Source organism: Lacerta agilis, chromosome 1 (assembly GCF_009819535.1).
Source record: "Lacerta agilis isolate rLacAgi1 chromosome 1, rLacAgi1.pri, whole genome shotgun sequence".
Lineage (NCBI taxonomy): Eukaryota > Metazoa > Chordata > Lepidosauria > Squamata > Lacertidae > Lacerta > Lacerta agilis.
In genome coordinates, this window is record NC_046312.1 from 55,833,338 (window position 1) to 55,858,314 (window position 24,977).

Here is a 24,977-nt window from a genome sequence, read left to right on the forward strand (position 1 = left end):
TACCGGCCGCCCAGCAGGTGGATGGAAAGAGTTAGCAAGGGAGGGGGAAAGTGGCAGGACGGGTTTGGGAAACCCTGCTCGCCGATTGGCTGCGCCCGATGCCTCAGAGCGCGCACGCCGACGCACGCCAGGCTCGCGCATTCACGCACGCACAACACGGCCGTCACGCCGAAAAGCTACCCGGTCCCGGCCGGCGGCCTTCGCTGGTGTGTCGGGATGACTCTCCCGGCTGGCTCTCCACCTGGAGCAGGCCGAGGAGGAAGAGGAGCAGCAGCAGCAGCAGCCGCCAGCGACGCGGCGGCCTATAAGGTCCGGCCTGCGCCCGCTCGGGTCCCGCTGAGGCGGCGGTGAGCTCGTCGCTCCCGGCCGACACTCTTCCTTCCCTCAGGTGAGTTCGGGGCGCTGCCGGCCCCTCCCCCCATTACATCCGGGTTTCTCCAGCGAGAGAGAGAACGAGGGTCGCCTGCCCTAAGGAACAGAAGGGACGCCCCGCCCACTTCGCCCTTGGGTTTGGTTCTTACCTGGAACTCTCTCGAGGAGCCGAGATCCTTCGCCCCACAACCCTTCGGGGGGAATGGAGGGGCAATGGAAAGGCTCCTTAGCTTGGTCGTTTGAGTTCTTTAGGGAGCTGCTTCCTTGTATTAGTGGTGTTTGGGAGTCAGGCACAGCTCCTTTCTCGGGGCTGCTCATTGGGGGGGGGGAGTTCCTGTCGCGACTGCTGCCTTTTTTGGTAGAGTCATAGGAACCTTGGAGTGAGTTCTGTTGGGACTCAGTAGGACTGACCTCTGAGTGGATATGGGACTGAAAGTATATACCCTGATGTGGTTTATGGAAGAAGCATTGGGTTGGTGACATCAAGTGTGTGTGGGGTGTGTGTGTTTCTTATCAGGGGTGAAATACACTAGTGGCCAAAATTGTGGAAACCTTTTGGGAAAAGTGTATTTCCGAGGTTTGATGGCTCATAACACCACTTTTGTTTTGAGCAATACCATAAAATTATATATCAATGGAAAGATAATTTAATGAAGAATGTAATGCAACAAGGTTTGTTCGATTATCTGTATTCTATCAAAAGTTATAGTCAAATAACGGGAAAAAGGAGTGTTTAGAGGAGGGGTCAAGCAAACTTTTCCAGCAGTCCACTGTCCCTCAGACATTTTGAAAAAAAAAAAGAATGAATTCCTATGCCCCACAAATAACCCAGAAATGCATTTAAAATAAAAGCACACATTCTACTCATGTGAAAACACCAGGCAGGCGCCACAAATAAAAAGACACATTCTACTCATGTAAAAACACGCTGATTCCCAGACCATTCACGGACAGGATTTACAAGGCAATTGGGCTGGATCCGGCCCCCGGGTCTTAGTTTGCCTACCCATGGTTTAGAGAGCCAATCAGGTGTCATCTTGTTTTGGCAATGATGGCTCATTACACCACTTTTTTGGAGTAATACCATAAAATTATATATCAATGGAAAGATAATTTAATTAAGGATGCATAAGTGCTCAAGTCTGGATGTGGAATTTTATCCATATACACCCATTTGGAAGTATTCTGCAAGAGAACGCTTCATGTAAAACAACAGTATTCTATTCAAGTAACGCACACCTATTTTTTAATTAAATATTTTTATTCAATTTGAACAAATTTTAAAAATTAAAAAAGGATTACAACATATTTACATTAACAGAGTTAATATACCTCATCACAATTTATGAGACAAATAAAAATTTAACTTTCCTAACCTTCCTCACATGTTTACATGGCTTCCTCAAATCCCTCTTTGTTGAATTTCATTATATTACATCTTTAGCAGTTTCCCAACTTCATTATTAAGCTTTAAAAATCCTTGAAATTAACCTTTTTAACATCATCTATTTTTATTACCCTAATTTCCAATTTTACTATTTTCATTTTAAACCTTAGCCTCAATTTACTTCCAGTCATTTCGGCCAGTTCCATATAGTCCAGCATCTTCATTTTCCATTCTTTTATCATTGGAATGTTCTGTGTTTTCCAGTTTTTGGCAAGCAATAGTCTCGCAGCTGTCATAGCATACAGAAAGAATCTTCTATCTTTTTTGGGCAGTTCTTCACCAGTTATTCCAAGTAGAAAGGCTTCTGGTTTTTTGATAAATGTATTTTTTTTAAAAAAAAAAAATTCAACTCATTATATATCTTTTCCCAGAAGTCTTTTACCTTTGGACAAGTCCACCACATATGATAAAATGTTCCTTCTTTCTCTTTACATTTCCAACATCTATTATCATGTGTATGATACATTTTAGCTAATTTTACAGGTGTTAAGTACCATCTATACATCATTTTCATCATATTTTCTTTCAAAACATAACAGGCGGTATGCGGTAAACTTAACACCCTCCTTTCACAACCTTTCCCAATCCTCTAACATTATGTTATGCCCAAGTAATGCACACCTAGGCTTCTGAGTGATCTTCTCACTACCTTTGTGGAAGCATTTTAATGTAAAAACATTCCCCTGTAAATATAAATCAGCTTCTAGCGTGCCCTTTTCATTTGTGGATGAACGTGTTGTGCAACCAACCAATCAACCTGTGCTTATAAAACTGTCAATATGTAGTACCAGTATGTTTGAAGAACAGCCTTTAAAGTAACATTGTAAAAGATTTTATTCATACAACCGTAACTTTAAAGCAAGCAGAGCATCTTGCCAAAAGGTACAACAGCACTGGGGGATCTATTTGTAATGATAGAATCAAAAGAATTAGTAATGCAGCAAACTTACAGCTGTTAATGCATTTTTCATTGTCCTAAAAGAGTACAGAATATAGAAATAAAATATACTTTTAAAAGTACAAAATGTTTCACAACCTGATCAGGTTATAAAACATTTTGCACTTTTTAAAGCATATATTATTTCAATATTCTGAGCTCTTTTAGGACAAAGAAAAATGCTTTGGGTTGCCTGGTAACCTTTAATTCTGATTATTGCAGTGCATTGTTTGTGAGGCTGCATTTACAAACTGTCTGGATATTTCAGTTGATACAGAATATAGATGCATGATAGATAATAGAACTGAGTATTGCACACGCACTTTTTAAAATAAAAGCCTTTATGGTACAATTCCGATATCATCGAGTATTAGTAATTCCAGTATTGCTTTTAAAGAAGCAGTTGCCTATCCCAAGCATTTGGGTGTTTTAATTATGCCTAAAACACCATTGATGGTCGGTCAAAAGTAAAACTTGTTTTGCTAAAATAACTCCAGTTACAATGAGTGAGTAGGGAGCTTCTTGGTGTGCTGTTAAACTTGTTTAGTGACATTTGTGAGTCCTGAACAGTAACTTTCATTATTAAAACAAAATAGGAAACAAAATAGGAAATTCTTTCCAGTAGCACCTTAGAGACCAACTGAGTTTGTTCTTGGTATGAGCTTTCGTGTGCATGCACACTTCTTCAGATACGTGTCTGTACACACCCTTATGCCTAGACTCTAGATACAATTACATGGAATTAAGTCCCACTGATTGGTATCTGAAGAATTAAGTCCCACTGATTGGTATCTGAAGAAGTGTGCATGCACACGAAATCTCATACCAAGAACAAACTCAGTTGGTCTCTAAGGTGCTACTGGAAAGAATTTCCTATTTTGTTTCCTATTTTGTTTCGACTATGGCAGACCAACACGGCTACCCACCTGTAACTTTCATTATTAAGATTCCTAATGCAATTAATAAAACTCAAGTGCTTGACTAGAGAGTTTTAGCTGCAGAAGTCATGGGCTCGGATCCAAAGTTGGATGTAATAATATCTATGCCTGCTATGATGTGTTAAACGGTCCCCTTTTAAATAGCAGCTTCCCGGTACTGAATCAAAATCTGTTTCTAAAACTGTTAGAAGCAGCATTCCATGAAAGATGGGAGAGCTGCTGTTTACAACAGAAAGCTTAAAATGCTGCTGTACTCATCTAAGCCTATATACAAGTTTAATAGGCCTCATGGGATTAGGGCCATTGTGAGAAATCAAACCCCACTGAAATCAGTGGGACTTAATTCCATGTAATTGTATCTAGAGTCTAGGCATAAGGGTGTGTACAGACATGTATAAACAGGAGTCAGTACGGTTTTTTCTTCTTTATGAGGCTTCTCTTTGCCTTCTTAGACAACACACACATTTATTTCCAAATCAGGTGCTGATTTGCACTGCCATTTTGGCTATTCTGCTATGTGTCATGTGGGGCTGACCTGCTTTTAAAACTTTCAAAGCACTTTACAAGTTTTGTGACTATTTTAAACTGCTCTGATGCTGGAAGTGCTAGTCAGTCAGTAGTTATATGCACCCCCTCTTTTTCCAGCAGCCTGCACAACCCTTCACACCATAGCCCACCTTATGTCCTCTGACCCCTAGCAGAGGTTGAGGGGTGCTTCTGGAGGGGGAAAATCAATTCCTTCCTGCACATTTTTCTCTGAATCCAATCAACAGTCAACTTCTGCTGGAAACTAGCAGAACTAGTTTCTCCTGACTTTGAATATGCTGCACCCTGATCACTCTATTTATGCATGCCTGTACTGTATATAGTTGAGAAGAGAGAGAGAGAGTGTGTGTGTGTTTTGATAATGTGAAGATTGCTAGCATTTTAGGATAGGTGGAGCTGTTTCCTTCAAAGTCAGGCAAATAAAAATCAGTTAACAAATAATAGTGAATAATAGTAGCCCACATTAAGGGCAGAAGGCAGACACTTTATTCTTCCTGCTCTAGCCTATTTTTAACAGCAACCTGGGTTACTTTCCCTTGCAACTCAGGAAACATGTGTCCAGAAACCCACATGACAGAAAAGCAGCTGCAGATACGGGATTGCAGGGGGAACAGCAGGTACAGAATGGGATCAATATACCCCCTTAAAAGTCTTGTTGAAAAATGAAAAGTCTTCAATAACTGCCCAAAAGAAAATAGAGGCACCTGGTGGAAGTTCCAATAAGAAGGTGCATCCAGCCTAAAGGCCTGATTCCTATGTTGTATGCAACAAATTTTCTGATAAGATGGTATCATCAGGAGGGCCCTTTCCTATATAGCTCAGTGATCAGTTGGGGTGAAAGCACACATTCTACTCATGTAAAAACACCAGGCCGTCCCCACAAATAACCCAGAGATGCATTTTAAATAAAAGGACACATTCTACTCATGTAAAAACATGCTGATTCCCAGACCATCCACGGACCGGATTTAGAAGGCGATTGCGCCGCATCCGGCCCCCGGGCCTTAGTTTGGGGACCCCGATATATGCTATCCTGGTCCAAAGCTATATACAGATTTGTACACCTTGAACTTAGCTTGATGGGTAATTGGCAGTCAGTGCAATTCTTTCAGGAGTGGCATAACATGGTGGCAAACCTGCTCCAGTGAGTGGGTGAACCTTTTCATTTTGCACTAACTGCAACTTTTGAGCCAACCTCCAGGGCAGCACCACATTGCAGTAATGCAACCTGGATGCATGACAATGGTCAGGTTACCCAAGCCCAGAAATAGATGTAGCTGTCTTACCAGCTGAAGCTTGTAAAAGGCATTCCTAGCCAATCCAAGAGCATCCGAAGCCACTAAGCTATAGGGCTGGGCAATTAAGGTTTTCAGCATCACAATGTTTCACAGCCAAACATCACAGTTTCATGATAAACCACGATGTTGAAACATGCTGCACTGTCCCCAGCTGGGGAAGTGCGGGGTGAAACTGCCTCAGCTCTCACCATGGGAGCTGAGGCACTTTTACCCTAGCAGCTAATGGGCTGGGACCAATGTAGTTGGCCCCAGTCTGCTGCTCACCTGGGGGGTAGAAAAGAAAAGCACTTCCCCAGCTGAGCAAGCACCAATGACCCTGCCACTCAAGTGTGACCAGCAGGGATCTTTGGTTCCTTTGCAGGTCTCAGCTGCGGGGACGACGACTTCCCCCCAGTTGAGCAAACTCCAATGTTCCTGCCGGTCGCATGGCACCTGGGGCTCAGTGCGTTTTGTGTCAGGCTCAGTGCATTTGACTGCCTTTGCCTTTGCCCATGCAGGCGCACTGCCTCTTTCCTCGTGGGATGGTTGTTCACCCCAGGATCAAGGATGCAACCCATCCTCCTGGGCAAAGACAACAAGGCACAGGATGCAAAGCCATCCTATTTGCATCTTGCAGAGTGGGGCTGCCTGGCTGCCTTTGACCAGAAGGGTGGGCTCCATCTTTCCACCTGGGGTGAACGACCACTCGGGGAGAAAAGATGCAGCCTACCATCCCAGATGAAGGCAGCCCAGGCGGTAGCCAAGTAAGGCTGCCTCTGCCCGGAGCCTGCACCCCGCCTCTGGCTTGTGTGAGCTGGAGGTGAGGTGGGGGCTCCTTTAAACTTTTCCATTGAGACGCGGGCAGCCGTGCCCCCTTCAGTGGAAAAGGGTGACAGAGCTTGCACCAGTTGGAGCAGGAGTGGGACAGGGTCTATCCACCTCGCCAATGCAGCTTGTTTCTCCTTCTGCCAGTATGAGGGGCAGACCATGATGGTGGTTTCACTCAGCAGTATATCGCTGATGAAACCACTGCCACTCCTGAGTCCCTCTGCCTCCAGCTTCCGGCTGCAGCGTGTTTCTCCCTCAGCCCACTGCACTGGGTGTTGGAGGCAGAGGGATTCAGGAGTGGCAGCGGTTTCACCAGCAATATACTGCTGAGTGAAGCTGTCATTGTGGTCTGCCCCTCATAGTGGTCCTGGGTGATATGTCAATATATTGCCCAGGCCTACCAAGTTGCTGCTTCAGGGAAAGTGCAACCCCATCCAAAGCAGGCAATTGAACTAACTGTACCTATCTTTTGCAAAGATGAGGTTGGAGGCATGTAGGGTAAGCCTTTCTCAGTGATGGCACTAATGTAGAACCCACTCTCTTGAGAGATTTGTCTGACTACCTCATCATCATTTTGATGGGGCAGGGGCCACGCAGATTCTTATTCTTAAAGGTGTTTTTTTCTGGCTGGGCTGTACAGCCTATAATGTATTTAATTGCTGCTACTTAGCAACAGTTTTCTAGCTTTGGGTTTTTGCAGGGTTCTTAGCTTTTAATGTTTTCTCATTACTGTTTTATGTAGGTTTATTGTCTTCTACACCACTTTGGGTAGCCTTTGGGCAGAAAATGTAGCTTAAAAGTTTCTGAAGATAATAGTTGGCACTGAAATTACTGATGTAAACTAATTTCTCTTTGCTTTCCTATAGCTATTTTAAAACTATGCTGAATTGGGGCAGCGGTGATGTTTCAGCTACTAAATCTGGAGTAAGTACTTTGAAAAAAACCCGACTTACGGTAACTTTGAATTTTATACACAGTATTTGATGATACATTTATTCTAAACACCTTTACAAGGAACCTTTGTACTGATTATTGTAGATTCTTAAGTATCAAATATTAAATATTTATTTAGTGTTCAGCATTGAAACTGCATTGGGCTACTTTTGTTTGTATATTTTAGTTTTTAAAAACTCACGCTTTCCAAGGAGGGGGCGGGGTTAGACATGGGGAGGGACAGGCTTCCATTCATGTTTGGTTTATCTTTAAAGCAAGCTGAAATCCAGTTGACTGGCTGTTTGGGTGTAGGGACTAGGTTCAAACAACTGAATGCTGTGCTTTCAGCTTTAATAAAACCAAGTAAGGGCAACCCAGCACATTCTTTGTTTTCAAGACTCAAATTGCCTCAAAATAAATTATACAAAATACCAAGATTTCTGTTTTAATACATTGACAGTGCAGTCCTTTGCATGTCTGCTTAGAGATGCGCTCCATGGAGTTAATGAGCTTACTTCCAAGTATGTATGCATATGATAGCAAGTTGAATCTAGGTCATGGTTGGGGAAACGTCTTCAATCCAAGAGTCCAGAGTTGCATGCTTTTGAGGGAGGGAATGGGTGGAGCAACATTCATTCATTCATTCATTCATTTATGAATCCCTTTCCAAATGTGCATCTGGGCCATTTACAAACATATAATAAAACAGCTAAAAATAATTTAGAAAACAATACAAAAAACCCCTTAAGATAGATTTAAAAACAGTATAACATGAACATCTATGGCAGATACCTTTTCATCCAGCTGGAAAAGCTTGTAAAAAAATAATAATGAAGTATTCAGTTGTTTCCAGAAAGTATAGATAGTGGATGCCTGCAGTATCTTGGCAGGAATGCTGGTCATCTGAACAGGGGCAGCCACATGGAGAACCCTGTGCCAAGTTGCTCTAGGGTGGACATCAACTATTTTTGGAACTTAAAGAGAAACTGTTGTGCAGAATGTAGTGATCAACTGCATACATAACCAATAAAGAAGTCTCTGAGACTCTGAAGTAAGTTGGTCTTGGGATGTATAGGGCCTTAAGTGTTAGTACCAAATGTTGAACAGATGTTGCTCTTACTTTTGTACTATGAGCTACATTCCAGCCACACTAAAGCCAGGGTTTTTTAATCCCAATTTTATCTCCATCCAGGCAAGCAAAAGACACCATCACATTTCAATTACACATTCCAGACAGCTCAAGGCACTCAAGGAATGCATGGAACAGGATCAAAAGCATTAAGGCCTGGGGCCTTATAGAGAGGTGTAGAGGGTTACATTCAGCCCACTGGTTGGAGGTTCCCCATTCCTGGTCTGGGTAGAAGAATAGTGATCAATTCTAAAAACTGTTTCATTGGCTTTTGCTTCTGTGGAAGGGAAGCTCTGCCTCCACAAAGGCATTCTTTCTCCATTGAAGTGAATGGTGCAGTTCTTGCTGCAGGAAATTTCAGTGTGTGCTTCAAGTGTTCTCTTTCAACAAATAGCTGGTATGGCAATTTGCTTTATTCTGTTTCTCTCTTCTTACACTGAAATATGGGAAGTATTACATTCCAATAATGTATTGAAATTGTCTTGCCTGCATCATTTTGTTGTTGCAAACTTAACTCCTCTGTCTCTAGGCTCATGGCCCATATCAAGCAGCAAGCATGTCAGTGACCGATTTGACAGAACAACTGGTCCAAAATGAACAGCTGGTAGCACAACTCAAAGAACTTGTCAGGGACAAGGATAATGAATTATGCCTTAAAGAACAACAATTAAAGGTATTGTGTATGTACATAAAGTTTGTTTATTATATAGAAATGAAAATGAACTCAGTTGTCGCACGAGCATGTTGCTATAAATATAAGCTAAAAGTTGCATTTCAAAACGGTGTCTCAACAGTGATGTTAATTATCAGGTACAGTTTCCATCTAGTTTAAGTTTTGATAACTTGCCAAACTTGTTTGTCACTCAAAATGTAAATGTATTCCAAGTATGAACAGATGCTGTTAATAAACCCAGGGTTAAGATTAAACCATTCCAAATTGCTAATGGTAACTGTAATGTATAACTCCACCTGTCTTGGCTCTGCCATTCTTTCAGTGGAAAAACTGGCTTTGTATTTTGTTATTTTCATATATGTAGATATCTCTCTAATGCTTGTAAGTTATTTGTTTGGGCAGATTGCATTTTTGTCTAAAAAATAAACTGTTAATAATCTTCAGGCACAAAAAGAAGCTTCTGAAGCCAAGATTTCCAAATTAAAGCTGCAAAACAAAGCCAAAGTAACATCCTTAACAGCACAATTAGAGGAACTCAAAAATCAATTATCAGGAGATGAAACCCAAGAAGGAAATTCTGAGCAAAAGAGAGTGAGTTATATCTTAAAAAAAAAATCAAATAGGCATTGGTAATGTCTTGGTTTGTTCTCTCATTTTCTGTTTTTGTAAACCTGGTTACACATACACAATGTGTGCATATGCATATTTGGGTAAGTGAGTGATCCCATGCATCTGTCCTGTGCTTGGTTTATTGCTTTTGCTGAAGTGGTTACCACAAGTAGCTTCTTAAGATAAACAGTGACATCTTTGTAGCAGTGGAAAGTTTGTGATGAAAACAGCAAGCAAAGCTCTAGCTGTGTGTACATGTTACTGGTTATGATCTAAGTCTTAACTGTGCAATCCTATTCATGCTCACTCAAAAGTTGGTCCCATTGTGTTCAGTTAGACTAAGACTGCAACCCTAACCCCATTTCCCCAGGAGTAAGTCCCACTGAATTCAGTAGGACTTACTTCTGAATAGACATGCCTAGAGTTATTCCCTAATAAGTGTTTATGTATTATGTCTAATGGGGAAAAATAGCCCTTCTATAGTACCCCGGTTTTTTATAATAGCCCAAATAATTCTCCTTTTCTTTTATTTGAGGCTGCAAGTCGTGGAAAAATATTGGTACTTAAAAAGAAAGTTGAGGAACTAGAAACAAAGAATGCCCAAAAAAATGAAGAGCTACAGAAAAAGGTAGTGATTTGTTCAAGGTTGTAAAGATTTTGTTTATCTTGGGTGTTTGCATTATGTCTAAAAGCTGAGCAGCTATTTTTATTTTTTAAATTAGATTTCTATACCAGTGTTCATTTGAGGATGGCAGGTCAGTTTTGTGAATTCCTGAAATTGATAATATTTAAATTCCAGAGAAGGAGTGGACTTTTCAGAAGTCATCCGTATCAGGCTTCCAGTTGAGAGCAAGGTGTTGGACCAGATGATCCTCAGCATCCCTTTCAATTCCTATGATTCTGTAATTCTCTGCCCATTCAACCCACAATGTTACCAGCTGTGGAATCAGTATTGATGATGTTGGTGTTTTTGAAGTAATACCAGTAGCACAATCCTTGTTAGTAACATTCCAGTACCACACAGAAATGATAGAAACAAATTTGCCCATCTTGGCCAACCTAGCTATTGAGTATTTTGTGGGTGGGGAAAGCTGAAAACAGGGAATGATACTTAGAGGAGAGAAAGTAATGGAAAACAAAGAAGATAAATGAAGCTGATTTTAGTGGGTAGATAGCTAGTGTGACCAGCAACAACATTTCTGATTGTTTCTAGATTGAGGAGTTGGATGCTGCACACCAGCGTGGTGCTGAAATGGATACTATGCTTGCTGAGAAGCAAAAAAAAATAATGGAAAAAGAAGCCTTCATAATTGATTTACAGCTAGCCTGTGGATCAACTGATGCCAAAGAAGTACTAATCCAAAACAGTGAATTAAAGGTATATTTAAGCTGTGAACCTATATAAAAGTGCCATCTTTCTTATTACCTAGCTTTTCCATTACCTAGGGTGTTCCTCTGCTGATGCGGCAACTACTCAGTATGCTGAGCACTATTCACGAAAGTATAAGCATCCAATTGCTACAAGTAATTGCTGCTACTTATAAATAAATACTTGTTTGTCCATGCTGTTAATCTGATCTGGATGATTCTCATCCTAGTCCTCTAACTGTCATTTCTTGTGAACTTCAAAGAACCAACTATCCACAAAGGAGGCTTCATTGCAGAGTATGCAACTTCTGGTTCAGAACCTTATCAAGAAAGTTGAAGACAGTGAACAAAGATGCAGCTGTCTCCTGGAACAAAATGAAAATCTTAAAAGCATTCAGATTAAAGAGAGGGAGCATTTCCAGGAAAGAGAAGCAATGTATACACAAAATGTAAGCATGCCTTTGGCGAAAACAATTAATTCTTCGATGTTTGGGATTTGGCTCCTGATTATAGGGCAAAGTATTGCAAAATTTTCATATACTGCTTTCTGTGTTTGAGGCAGACAACACACATGTGACACCAAAAGAGCTTGCATGCTTTGTGTTGGTTGTGGCTAGAACTGTAATTACATAAAATTAGAAAACTTCTATAGCATTGTCCATGGATTGTTGATACAGTCAGCCAACGGTGTGGAAACTGGATCCACCAGATCCTTCCTCCTCTCACTCCCTGTGGGCCTCTTTTTGACAGGTGGGTTGGGTTGCCCACCTGTCAATCACTTGATAAATACAAAACACTTGTAAACAGACTTCAGAGGGGTTTTAGGTGTCCATAAGCTTATCAGTGCTGAGGACTGCAAAGGCTGCACTAGTGAATGTCTGATGGGGAACTTCCTAGAGCAGTTGATCCCTGTGGGACTCCCTGTCAGCACCTGTCAGCTGATCTGCACTGAGGGGGAGGCCTGCTTGCCAAGGAACAGTCAGGAGCACACTTCAAGTTCCTGATTGTTCCTTGGTGGCCACTTCTTTACCTGCTCACACCTTATGACACAATGCTGTCAAATCTAGTGCAGGTTGGAATGGGTTGGTGAAAATGGCTTTGGGGGCCAAAGTAGGACCCCTGCTGGGCCTAATTTGGTGTGCTGGCTAGAGATACCCTGATGCTGTAGTAATGTTTGGAAGGCAGCTGTATCCGAGAAGCTTTACCTATGAGATATGTAGGTTCAAAAGTATAATGAATTCAGAATAATATTTTGCTATGTAGAATGAGTTCATTTTTCACACTATGAAAAATAGACTGCCCCTCAAAAAATTCATTTAAATTTGGAAAGATTAATAGTGGGCAAAGTCACTAATTCACATTCTGAAGATTGGTGTTGACATATAGACTGGTATTGGTGTCATTAGCACTATAATTTCTAAGTTCTTGGTGCTGGAAAATGGGAAAGAATGTTCTGTTGACTTTGTAACTTTAAAAAAGTGATGTCATTTTGTTGTTGAGCTGTTCGCTATTTATTGTTTTGTATTCTAAAGTTTCTTAATGAAAAAGAAAAGGGAAAGCTGAAGGAGCCCTGAAGAAATTTGGTTAGTGAACATAATGGAAATCAAGAATATTTTTGAAGTATGTTAAATGATACTAATGTGGGATTCTAAAAAGCTCCTTTTAAGACCCAGAGTGATGGTCTTTTGCACAATATTTGTGCCGTTGTTTCTCAGTTCCTGCAGCACAAAGATTCTATGTCATTCTTCAAGGTAGGACTTCAAGGAGTTTCCATCTGAAGAAGTGTGCATGAACACGAAAGCTCATACGAATAACAAACTTAGTTGGTCTCTGAGGTGCTACTGGAAGGATTTTTTAAATTTTGTTTTAATCCAAAATTGTTCAAATTTTAGGGGAATATTAGTAGTCACTTAATGGTAAAGTTGAAAATTCAAGCTTTAATGATATTGTTATGTATACAGTGGTACCTTGGTACCTTGGTTCCTGAATGGCTTGGCTCCCAAACAAATTGGCTCCTGAATGCTGCAAACCCAGAAGTGAGTGTTCGGTTTGCAAACGTTTTCTGGAAGCTGAATGTCCATTTCAGCTGCCAGCATTGTTTCTAGGGCCAATCAGCCAATCAGAAGCAGCACCTTGGTTTGCGAACATTTTGGAAGTCAAATGGACTTCCAGAACGGATTGAGTTCAGGAACCAAGGTACCACTGTAGATCAGTTTTATAGAAACTTTTTTGTTCTGCTTTTAAGATCTGCGTGTTTCAGAATATGATCTTGGAAAAGGAAAAAGAGCTCATGGGAGTGGCCCAAAAACATGAGCAGGAACTCTTTAAGCTGGCTGCCAAATCAGATGCTAGTGCTGATCTAGAACAGGTAGGTGAAAAGGTACTTTAGTCAACAACCTATAACAGGCTTCCTCAACCTCATCCCTCCAGATGTTTTGAGACTACATTCCTATCATCCCTGACTACTGGTCCTGCCAGCTAGGGATCATGAGAGTTGTAGGCCAAAAACATCTGGCGGGCCGAGGTTGAGGAAGCCTGACCTATAATCTATGTGTTATTTTGTACCTATAGTCAGTACACTTATGGATGTGCATAACCTCTCAGTTAAATCAACAGCCATAGAGTCATTTCTCTCTCCAGAGAGCAGAGCAGAAGAACACACCCTATTTCTCTTATTCAGGCAAACAAAACCAGTCCAATATATGCCTCCTTTCATCTTCCTGTTTTCTTTTCTTGTCCTCTTTAACCAGCTTTCAGTTTTGAGCCATGGGCTCTGTCTTGGGACATTCTCTGATATTTCACCTGCAGTCACTAAGCTCTCACTGTAGGTACCAATAACTTGTTTAGTTTGTTTAAAACTCCACTGTTGTTACTTGTTGTCCAATAATCAGAGTTGTAGCAAAGTGAAACAAAATTGACAGTGGTGTAGGGAGAATTGTAGAGGACTTGGTAGGAAATGTAGAGATACCTTTTCATAGTTTTAGGGATTGAGTTTATCTGCCTTTGATACCCTCAAGAACTGTTGGTGTTTATAGTTAATACCTCTGAAATAGATGACTCCTATAACTGCATACATCCCAGAAAAGTGAAATTTAGTTTTATTAAGAGGATAGAGTTGGCAGGGATGCAAGTAGACAGTTTTTGAAAAACTCTCTCTTTTCTTCCATTCCATAAAATAAAATCCTTTCATCCGAAACAGCTACTGAAAGCCTTGAAACAGAAGCTACATGAAAAAGAAGAGGTTATGCAAGGAAGGACACAGGTGATATTCATGTTGCAAAAAGAACTGGATGGAAAAGACCAGCAGCTGAAAGTAAGGAGCAGGGGGCAAGGATTGAAAAGTTACAAGCAATTTGGTTGCCAACCTTATTTAGGCTAATAGAAAATATAGTATTTGCATGTATTTGGGTATGTTCATGGGTGCCTTTAGTAGTAGTAGTAGTAGTAGTGATTATACTTAGGAGACCTTTTGGGTGATAAACAACATAGAAGTTGAAAATAAATAAATAAATGTTATAAACAAGAAGAAAATCACAAGTAAGAGACAACACATAATTTAAAAATCACCTTTGCCAAAGAAAAATGCAGTGGTTATACTTGTTCATTATTTTAATTATTTCACATTGGATATGGTTCCTGCTTGAATGTTGAGATAATTTTGAAAAGAAAGGAAGGACCCCTAAGTAAATAGTCAAGTAATTATATATCTGACATAATGTTTGGAAGAGCAGCATAGTCTCATGTGAGTTGCCTGCTGTTTCTTCCAGAACATTTTTGCAGACAGCAGATTCAATCTGATCCTCTCTTCAAGGAAACTTCAGGGCAGGTTGTACAATCTGTAGTGAAATCCACAATCCATTCCAGGCATTTGCAGAGTTTGTGCATTATCTCAGGGCTGTGATACAGTGAGTGGAAGGTAGTGTCTCCTCTCCAAAGTAGAAGCATGTGGCCTGTGGACATGGGGCTTCCTGCACTGGGAGTTTCTAGTTATTTGTGGACTGGAACATGCTGCCGAGGGACCAGGGCCTTCCATTCAAGAAAGGATTCCACATCAGTCAGCAGCTGGAATTAGGGTCTGAATGCCTGCTAAAATGAAGTGTGGTGGCATCTCTAAATGCTGCTCTTACTTCAGAAAATAGGATCTGGGTACTGTACTTTTATGGCAGATGTAGTTTTAGACATATATGAGATACACACAAAAGTGTGTATGTGTGCACAATAAATGCATTTCTCAAATTATAAAAAGGGAATTGTGTTTCTGTTTAAAATATTGTTGTTTTTTAATCCAGGAAATTAATGAATACCTGAATCACCTTCAGTTAGAGAAAAACAACCTCCAGTCCAAACTAGATGCTGAAAAGCATATCATGCGAGTCCAGCTGAGAGACATGATGGAGAAACATGAGATTGAGCTGCGAAAAGTTAGAGAGAAATATGATGCTGACATGCAGGAGATCCGAGAGAAGCATGAAACAGAGCTGCAGGAGAAAGACCAAACCCTGATTCAGCTTCAGAAGCAATTGGAACAATTAAGTTCCAGTGACAAAAGTAATTTAGATGTTGCAATGAAGCAAACATTGGAGAACCTAGAAGGTAAACTACAATAGCTCTTACAATAGCTCAATGCACTGAATTCATACTAAGTCTTCTGATCACACGCTCATCCTGTGTAGCCTCTTTCATAGACCAGTGGATGGGGGAAGAATGCAGCCCTGAGGCTTGCTCCTTTGTACTGCAATGTATCTGATCTATCACAGTGATATGCACAACATGGTAAGTCAAACTACAGCCTAGCAAGACAGCCGAAATATGTTTCCTGGATGGGAGCTTACAATTTGCTGCTCCCTGGTGCTTTTTACTGCTGCACTGTGCTGTGCTGAGACAAGGTTTGGCTTAGTGTGTCTTCAGAACTGGGGCTCGTGGTTAAACTCTCTACTTACTAACCATGAGCTGTAGCCAGGAACAAACCCACATATTCATGCTGTTTTGCAAAGCCATAGTTCATCTTACTGGGCTGTGCAAACCTGGTCAGTGTAAAGCAACTCTTAGTAATTCTGAAATGTCACATTTGAATATGGCTTATTAATTTCTTTTTTAAAACTCGTATTGTTGATACTTAAATAATCCTGGTTAAACCTATATAATCATGGCTAAACCAGTATCACATTTTTATAGCGATAGTTTTGCAATAACGCTGAATAATAACTGAGGTTTTTTTTTTTTTGTTTAAGCTCAAGCGAAACTAAAATCAGAAGAGGCCAGTAAATCTGAAGCTAAGTTCCTCAAGATGAAAGCTTTGTACAAATCCAGAATTACAAAGCTTGAAGATGAGCTTAAAAATGTATGTAAAACTTCAAAACAAATGTGCCAGAGTGTCAAGAAAAATAAATACATTTCTCCTGAAGTATACCAAAATATGTTATTAGTTGAACAGTTAGTGTATTATTGGGTCATTCGGCTACAAACTAATTTTATCACTGTGTTTATAGAAAAATTGATACTTTGGATTTATACAGATGTGGCAGAGATGTTATTAGAAGAGTCTGAGGTTCAATTTAAGGTTTTGTTTAAACATACCTATGTATTGGAAAATTAACAAAGAAACCAACATTTTTTTGGGATAGGCTACATCAACAAATAAGAGTGTAACTGCCTTGCATGACAAGATTTCAGAATTGGACCACGAAAAGGAAGAGCTGCAGTCTGCACTACAAGCTTTTTCTGAACTTAAAGCTCAGAATGGTAAGAAATGACAAAATTTATCTGTCTTTCTGATAATGTTGAACAGGTGTATCTTAAGATAATGTCAGAAGATAGAGTTTGTTCCCCCCCCCCCCACTTACTAAATTGCAAACAATAATTAGCATTACAAGTAAGCAAATAAAGATCCACAAGATACATGGAACTGAATTTTAAACCATTGTCAGCCTGGTATGCAGGTTTATTGTGTGTGATATAACCAGTTGGGCTTCCTGGCTCAATTTTACTTCTTCTTTGGAATTTATATGTTGTGTGATCAAAGCCATGTTTTCATGGATGTAAGTATCACTTATTTAAGTGAGACTTACATCTAAGTAAATATTGATTTATGATTGCAGTCTATTCTTTTTCTTTTTAAAAAACGTAAAGGAACCTGAGAGGCCCTGATCCAGAGAAGCTTCAGCAAGATAGCCACACATGCAGTGGAGGCTTGGAGGTTTAAAAAAAAAAAACAGTTTGTGATTACTCAGCAAAAGATTGGCAGTCCAGCTGGGGCCTACTGGATTTGAGAAAGCAACCACTGATCACACTGAGATTATTTACTAGCATACAGAGAAATTATTTGGACATATTTTTCAATACTGCACTGCTTTGTCTGTAGAAATCATTCTTACACTAAATATTTCTGTGATTGTATCTTGAATATAATTTTTTTCATCTGAATATTTTTTCTGGTAAATTATTGTCTTTAATATTAATTGTCTTTACAGAAGAATTGCTGGATAAGCTGGAAGTCTATGAACGACAGCAGCAAAAATTGCAAGCAGACCTTGAACAAGTTACAAAGAGGGCAGCTTCGCAGGTCTGCTACTATTGGGGTGTACTGAATTTAGTTGAATTGCTATTAGTAGAAATAGTGAAGTATAGTAATGTAGAGAACTGGAAAACTGTTAAAAAATGCTGTACCAAAAATCTGGTGAATTGTTAGCATAGGTTTCTGTATTGTTATGTTAACCATATTGGTTTGTTCTGCCTATTGCATCAAAAGAAAGCCTGTTGTTTTTTATTTCAACCTATTTTATAGCCTGTGAATGGGCCAGTCTTTCCACTTTTCTGTGCTGCTGAGGCCTAATTCCAAGGATGGTCTCAATTAGCCTTCATTCTCCCACTCCTATATTATCGCTCCCACTGGACAAAAATAGGCCCCCATCAAAGGGCATGGAGCCCACCTTCCCAATGCAATATTAAAATTTCAGTTTTTATTTTCTCCCTAAACTGGACATTTACTTACACTCACAGAACCATAGAATTGTATTTTGTTGATCTGTTAGGTTTGTGTGAAAGAAAACTTGATTTATATGAAGTTTCTGATGGTCAGGTTATTCAGCTCCTCATATTTCTTGAATTGGTTGTATTATTTCCATGTCCTGTCTTCACTTGCTGCAGGCTAGTGAATCTGATAGTGTGGATGAGCTGCAGAGTCAGCTTTTGGAATGGCAAGAAATTGTAACTGAGTCTGAAGATGCACACAATCAAATCAGAGAGGAGAAATCTGCTATGGCTCTAAGAATGTCACAAATTGAAGAGGAGAGAGAAGGTGATTTTGATTTGACATTAGGTTATTTTGTTAGGCTGGCAAATATTGAAAGCAAATTGACAGTGTCACACAAAATTTGTATCTGATTTCTATGGATCACTGTTGCAGTGAGGGGAGATTGGGGTGTGATGTTCAGGTACATCAGCAGAGCCAATCCTGTTCTCCAGCCAGTGCAGCCACACAGTACCAACCTCCTTGCTGCCTTGCTACTCTGCCTCCTAGTAAGTGGCAGTGACTGTGCTGTCAGGAGTCTGTGAGAATTATGCAGCTGGACATTTATTAGTATCTGACGGCTGCTGCTGTTGTCCAGTTTATTGAATTAGCCTGATCCTAAGAGTTAGATTTAGCTCCAGAATTGCCTACTACTGCAGCTAAATTTTTATTGTAATTTTATTGTATTTTTATTTTGTATTATTACTATTCTGTTCACTGATTTGTGGGGCTTTGAGCTAAAAAGTGGTATATAAATGAGCCACAATACAAATAAATATGAAATGTTGTAAATGGGGCAAAGTTATTCAGTCTACTTGCAGTGCCATCAAAAAGTAGTGAAATTAGACTAAATATTTGCAAGAATTCAGGAAGTTCAGAATAACTTCAACCTTTGGTTCCAAGAGTTCTTTTGGCAATCTCTCTATGACAGCTTTGCTCTGAATAAGTCCATTGTGTGTACTATGCAGATTCTGGAAAAGGAGCACTGCAACAGGGCTACTGTCATCTAGTCTCGTGATCAGGCTGTAGGATTTAATCTGGTTTTAGAACTATAAAGGGGGAATATTCTTTGAATTTCCACAACTGCACATAATTCTTTATCTGTGGGCACCAGGCAACTCTTGATAATGGAGCAGAGAGTTGCCCAACAAAATTCACGAGTCCTAGAGCTTCTTATTACATGTTTCTGTTAACTAGACAGATGTATAAAGGATGTAAAAGGACCTAATCAAAGTGACACTTGTCACTTTCAGTAACAAGTAACTTCACAATTCCCATGAAGTGTCTTTTTAAATATTAATTAATATTAAACTAACAGGAGCAAGGGCAAATCTTAGCATTCATAGGAATGCTGTAAACCCAGCATTGTACAAAGACTCATGATTGCCGTGTTTCTGAATGCCTTACCTTGGGCATTAGTTAAATTAGCTATTAGTTGTGTATTTTTTCCTTTCGTGCCTATTAGTTGGACCTGAAAGCCCCAAATGGATACTGTTTCTATTTTTTATGGGAATACCATAAAGGTCCAGTGGCCAGTATGCATACAGTTTGTGCTGGACCTTTGGTCATTACATTCTGAATGTAGATGCAATACCAAATTAAGGGAGCTTGGGGGCTTTAATATTTTGTTATGTTTAAGCCTTTGTGCATTAATATGGTAAAATGTTGATCTCTTTGTGCGTCTGATCAGTATTTAATTTTGCATTTCCCCCCTGGGTTAAGCATGATGTTTCTGTTTTGTTTCCCTCCCCCTCTTTGCGGTTAAACCTGATGAGCACTTGGCGTCCCTTCCCCCTCCACTCCTAACCTACACTGCGATTTGGTCAGCCACTGAGAACATAGTTTCCCATCAGTTTTGTGCATGCAGGATTCTGCAGCCACAACAGCTTATGGTGTACTGTTGCTGATTTTCCTCTGTTTACAGTCTTTCGTGGGAAATCTTCAATAGTGTGATATAACAGTTGTTTGTGGTGGCATGTGTCCCCCCCCTTTTTATTAGCATAAGTAACAAATGCCATTTTAAACTCTATTTTCTTCTCCTTTGCAATGCTTATTTCTTCATTTATGTTAACAGAATCATTTTCATTCTTTGTTGTACTAATAGCTGACTCCATATTTACCAGGCAAATTGCACAATTTATAATAAGTCATACTTTCAGTATTAAAAAGTATGCCTGTAGGGGTTTTTAATTAACATTTTTTGGGGGCCAGAAATATGAATAGATACTACACTAAATATTTCAAAAGTATATTCAAATGGTAAATGCACCAGTCATATTTTTTTATTAACAAATCAAGCTTCCATTTGAAGACCTAGCCCTGTAATGATGTTACTACTATGGGCCACGGCAAAGCATCATGGACAGGACTTACATAGGTGCAAATGTCTCTGCTCTCAAGGCATTAGAACACAATCACATGAAAGTTTAAGTATTCTTTCAGTCAGGGAGTTTTAAGGCTAGAAACAGATGGTCAGTTTTCCCCACCCCAGTAATGTTGATCATGGTTTAAACCAGGCACCCCAACCTTTGGCCCTCCATTTGTTTTGGACTACAATTCCCATCAGCCCTGACCACTGGTCCTGTTAGCTAGGAATCATGGGAGTTGTAGGCGAAAACATCTGGAGGGCCGCAGGTTGGGGATGCCTGGTTTAAAGAGTGATATCTTCTTGCTATATGTGCAGTTTTCTTACCACCCTTGCTTCTGGTAAAGGATGTTTGGTAAACATTTTATTATTTCCAACATCTGTCTAACAGTGGGAGAAAAGAAATGTGTGTATACCAGAAGAACCAGAGCTTTTCTAAAATCACATTCAAGTGGCTTGAAAACTATTTTATATCACCAGCCTAGCTTAGATTTCTTAGTGAAATCAAAAGTTCTGATTTTTTTGGTGAGATCATGCCTCCTTTATTGCCTGCTTCATCTATTTGTAGCGCTAAGTCTGATATCATAACTTGGAAAAAAATCTGAAAAAATCATGTGTGTGTCCCTGCCCCCCCAAGCTGTAGAGCTTGACTAATAGTAACAAATACTTCCAAATTGTTTAGAGCAATTTGTAATGAGATTCTTTCATTGGTCCTTAGCTCTTATGGGTTGGTGTTTTGACTTGTAGGTGCTGAAACTTTATTATAACTAATGTTTATTGACAAATAACTAAAATGTACAGTGGTACCTCGGGTTACATACTCTTCAGGTTACATACTCCGCTAACCCAGAAATAACGCTAAGTTAAGAACTTGGCTTCAGGATAAGAACAGAAATCGTGCTCTGGCAGCGCAGCAGCAGCGGGAGGTCCCATTAGCTAAAGTGGTGCTTCAGGTTAAGAACAGTTTCAGGTTAAGAACGGACCTCCGGAACGAATTAAGTACGTAACCAGAGGTACCACTGTATATAGTTGTATTGGAAAGTTCACATAGTGTCTAAGTTGGAAAGCATATTGATATCAAACATTGAAAGTAAAATGCCCTGTTATTGCTCTACCTGCCGTAATCAGCAGTGGAAGCTATACGGTATTCAACTATGGGTTGTATCACATTTGTATCACACATTGTACAAGACCATTCCATAGCTACCTGGCTGCTCTGAGGCACTCCATGACTCCTCCAAAGTGCTTAGTTCAAACAGAGAGCACATCTACCTGTGTGAGATTGGCCTTTCTGCTTCCACTACTACTTACTTCATGCTATGGCCTGGCCTGCACCATTTCCCAACCCTAATGGATGCCTTTAAGGAGGAGTACAGAGGTGCTTTATTGAGGAGGAACGGGTTGGGGAAACCCTGTTGCATGAGCAGAGTTCTGGGTTTCTTTAGAGCCATGCTCAAGTGTGAAGGATTCCTGGCTACAGTGGTACCTCGGTTTACATACACTTCAGGTTAATAGGCTTCAGGTTCCAGACTCCGCTAACCCAGAAATAACGCTTCAGGTTAAGAACTTTGCTTCAGGATAAGAACAGAAATCGTGCTCTGGCGGTGCAGCGGCAGCGGGAGGTCCCATTAGCTAAAATGGTGCTTCAGGTTAAGAACAGTTTCAGGTTAAGAACAGACCTCTGGAACGAATTAAGTACGTAACCAGAGGTACCACTGTATTTCGATTCTTGCTTTTTTATGCTTCTGTGTGAGCCATCTTGAGCTGTGAGAAACCTACATATACATATGTTAATTTACTAAATATTCCCTTCAGTAATGGGGGCAGAGCATACATCCAAGGAGTGCAGAAATTTCAGCACCAGCAAGTCAAACATAAACTACATAAGAATGAATGAAACTACTTATCGTGAAAAATGAGCCTGACAGTGCCATTAAAGTTAATTTGCACACATGGGACGTCCTGTGTGCACAAGAGAGAGGTAGACAGATTCTAGCAGGAGTGCTTGGTGAGGAGGGCTGTAGTTATGCACAGACTTTCTGCCAGTGGAGTTGCTGTCGCTTACCTAGAGGAGAAGGGCTGAGGTGATTGGGGAGTGATGCTCAGGTGCATCAGCAGAGCCAATCCTATGCTCCAGCCAGTTCAGCCACACAGTACCAACCTCCTTCCTGCCTTGCTACTCTGCCTCCTAGTAAGTGGCAGTGACTAGGGGCACAACTCTGACCCTCCTCACTGACTGCTCCTGGAGTGTAGAAATTGAAAATATTTAACATTTGGAGCCAAGTTTATTGGCATTCCTTTAGGACCAGCCATTATTTTCTAGTTCTATTCTTTGAAATGCCTGAGAAAGTAAATGTGGAGTTTTAATTGACAAATTGTGACAGAGGCTGTGTTGCAGTTTCTCAGGAACCTAATTTAATTGTGGGCCATGGGACATTTCTCGTACTACACAACAAATAGAGAACAACCAGCCCATAGAGAACAACCAGCCCATGCCCCTGATGAGTGTACCTCCATATAACTAAAAACATGCTGCACATCTGAAAAGACTTGATTAGCCTCCGATCAACATATGGAAAGTAGACCAAATTGCTTTATTCCTATGCAGATTCCTGTACAGTTTATTAATGTAGACTGGGACATAGTTTGTACCAAATTTATTCAGCTGTTTATTTATTATTTATTATTGAATAAAAATACTAATTTGTTATAGATGATTAGTTGCAATTGAGTTCTTGTTTTAGCAATGGATAAAGTATGGAGCCAACTTTTGCCTTCATTTCTTTATGCTGACTTTTGTCTGCTTTATACGAAACATCTATCACATACGTGTGCTGCGTTGATCACTCAAAACAGATGGGAATGTCCTTGAAATAAAATAAAATAAAAATAATCTTTCACAATAGATTGCATTAATTTTAGCTACTGTATTCTGAAATTATTGTGTGCTATTGACAAATTAATTGATATGGCTTGATGCCAGTTTGCAGTGTATGATGCAGACTTGTGACTTCCTCATATTACTTGGAACAAGAGCTTTCTTTAATATTAATGTATAAGCAAGGCTTGCTTCATTTTCATAAAGTGAAAGCATAGCTGAATAATATATGCATAGGTGATGCATTTTATCACATATCAGCTATATCTGAACACTGAAAACCTGTAGGCCTAATTTGGTTATATAAGTGGCTGCCCTCTTTGCCGGTATCCATATACAATTCCCCCCCTCTTTGGGTGGGGAAATTGCCTTTGAGATTTTTTATTCTCTTTGGCTTCTATTAAAAAGCATAGCATTCAAATTGTCCCCATATGCTGTGTAGAGAGGGAAATCACAAGGTGAATGATGATATGGAGTGTGTCTATTCCTGCCAATCCTTCATAAGCCTCTGTCTGCATCACTGATCCCCTTTTGTGAATGTGTACAGTATGTTTGTCTGATGTATGATTGCTTTCTTGTGGCACAAAACTGATTGAGGATGACTGGTTCTTTCCTGGCTGCTCTGATCCAGCCATAGTCTCAGGGCAGCAGGAGTTGGAGGAGGAACTGGCCGCAGGTCAAGGGATTGGAAGAATGCAGCCAGAGGGAAGGATGACTGCCCAGTCGAGCAGGAAACTCCAGGTAAGGTTGTTTGCATTTTTGTATGCATACAGTATTTATTTGATGGTGTAATCAGTAGACTTTTCCTATTGTGCTCCAAGCATATGTGATTCCTTAATATGTGGAGTGGGAGATTGAAAATGGATACGGTGACTTTGGTACTGGTACTATTGAAACATTGCCTTCTTTAATCTATTATTGAAACTCTCCTTAGTGTGGTGTTGGCCATGGATGTTACAGTGTACATTTGACTGGTTGTTAATCTCACAATTTTCTCTCTCATCCTCACCCCCCGCATGTAGGATGACTATGGCTTCAATGGGAAACATTGCTATGAAGAGCTGAATGTCACCATGGACAGTACAGATTCAGCTGAAGGAGAGAACATGGGAGGTTGGTGGCCAGAGTACACTTCCCCTAATGCAGGTGTGACAACCACTAGACAGTTTATTAAAGCATGCACAGCATCTGTTTTGTCCCATTTTTGTTTTTTCAAATTCAACTAACAAACCATGTTGTGTTGTGTTTGTATCTAAGTTGAATTTTTTTTTTTGGCTTGCTTTTTTGTTTCATTTTGAAGCATGTGCGTGCTGGATGAACTGTCTAGTTTTGGTTCAAAACTAGAGCTCAAATCGTGGTTTAATACCTTGGACTCTCACTTGTGAATAAAGATTATTGTCATTAATGGTAAGATTTCTTTTTCTTTCTTTTTAGTTCTATTTCTTTTGTTCTTGTGAAAATGCTTCTACTCGTGGTCCACTTGTAGTCTTTGTTTCCCAATTCTGTTTCATGTTCCAGTTCACGGGTTAGCAAACTTTTTTTGGGAGGGGCCAGTTCACCATCCCCCAGACCTTGTGGTGGGCCGAACTGTGTGCACATGCATGTGGCGGAATAAGGCCTGGTTCATCATGGGTTAACCTATCACTCCCATGTTAGGTAGGTGTTCCC

At 40.2% G+C, this 24,977-nt stretch overlaps 1 protein-coding gene across 9 annotated transcripts in view; it reads left to right on the forward strand.

The window, feature by feature from the left end:
- The first annotated feature begins 278 nt into the window (after nucleotides 1–278).
- Nucleotides 279–24,977, forward strand: part of LOC117047225 (golgin subfamily B member 1-like) — a 57,791-nt gene continuing 33,092 nt past the window's right edge. For 3 of the 9 annotated variants that reach the window (XM_033150184.1, XM_033150157.1, XM_033150201.1), the window contains exons 1-16: nucleotides 279–388; nucleotides 7,212–7,269; nucleotides 8,937–9,080; nucleotides 9,525–9,671; nucleotides 10,225–10,317; nucleotides 10,903–11,067; nucleotides 11,321–11,506; nucleotides 13,303–13,425; nucleotides 14,257–14,370; nucleotides 15,347–15,650; nucleotides 16,289–16,398; nucleotides 16,682–16,799; nucleotides 17,528–17,619; nucleotides 18,204–18,355; nucleotides 23,897–24,050; nucleotides 24,332–24,455. In XM_033150184.1, the coding sequence (XP_033006075.1) occupies nucleotides 7,225–7,269; nucleotides 8,937–9,080; nucleotides 9,525–9,671; nucleotides 10,225–10,317; nucleotides 10,903–11,067; nucleotides 11,321–11,506; nucleotides 13,303–13,425; nucleotides 14,257–14,370; nucleotides 15,347–15,650; nucleotides 16,289–16,398; nucleotides 16,682–16,799; nucleotides 17,528–17,619; nucleotides 18,204–18,355; nucleotides 23,897–24,050; nucleotides 24,332–24,455 (2,071 nt within the window). In that variant the 5' untranslated portion in view covers nucleotides 279–388; nucleotides 7,212–7,224. Of the gene's footprint in view, nucleotides 389–7,211; nucleotides 7,270–8,936; nucleotides 9,081–9,524; nucleotides 9,672–10,224; nucleotides 10,318–10,902; nucleotides 11,068–11,320; nucleotides 11,507–13,302; nucleotides 13,426–14,256; nucleotides 14,371–15,346; nucleotides 15,651–16,288; nucleotides 16,399–16,681; nucleotides 16,800–17,527; nucleotides 17,620–18,203; nucleotides 18,356–23,895; nucleotides 24,051–24,331; nucleotides 24,456–24,977 lie in introns of all 9 variants that reach the window. The other 6 variants (XM_033150140.1, XM_033150167.1, XM_033150149.1 and 3 more) reach the window with 4 other exon arrangements.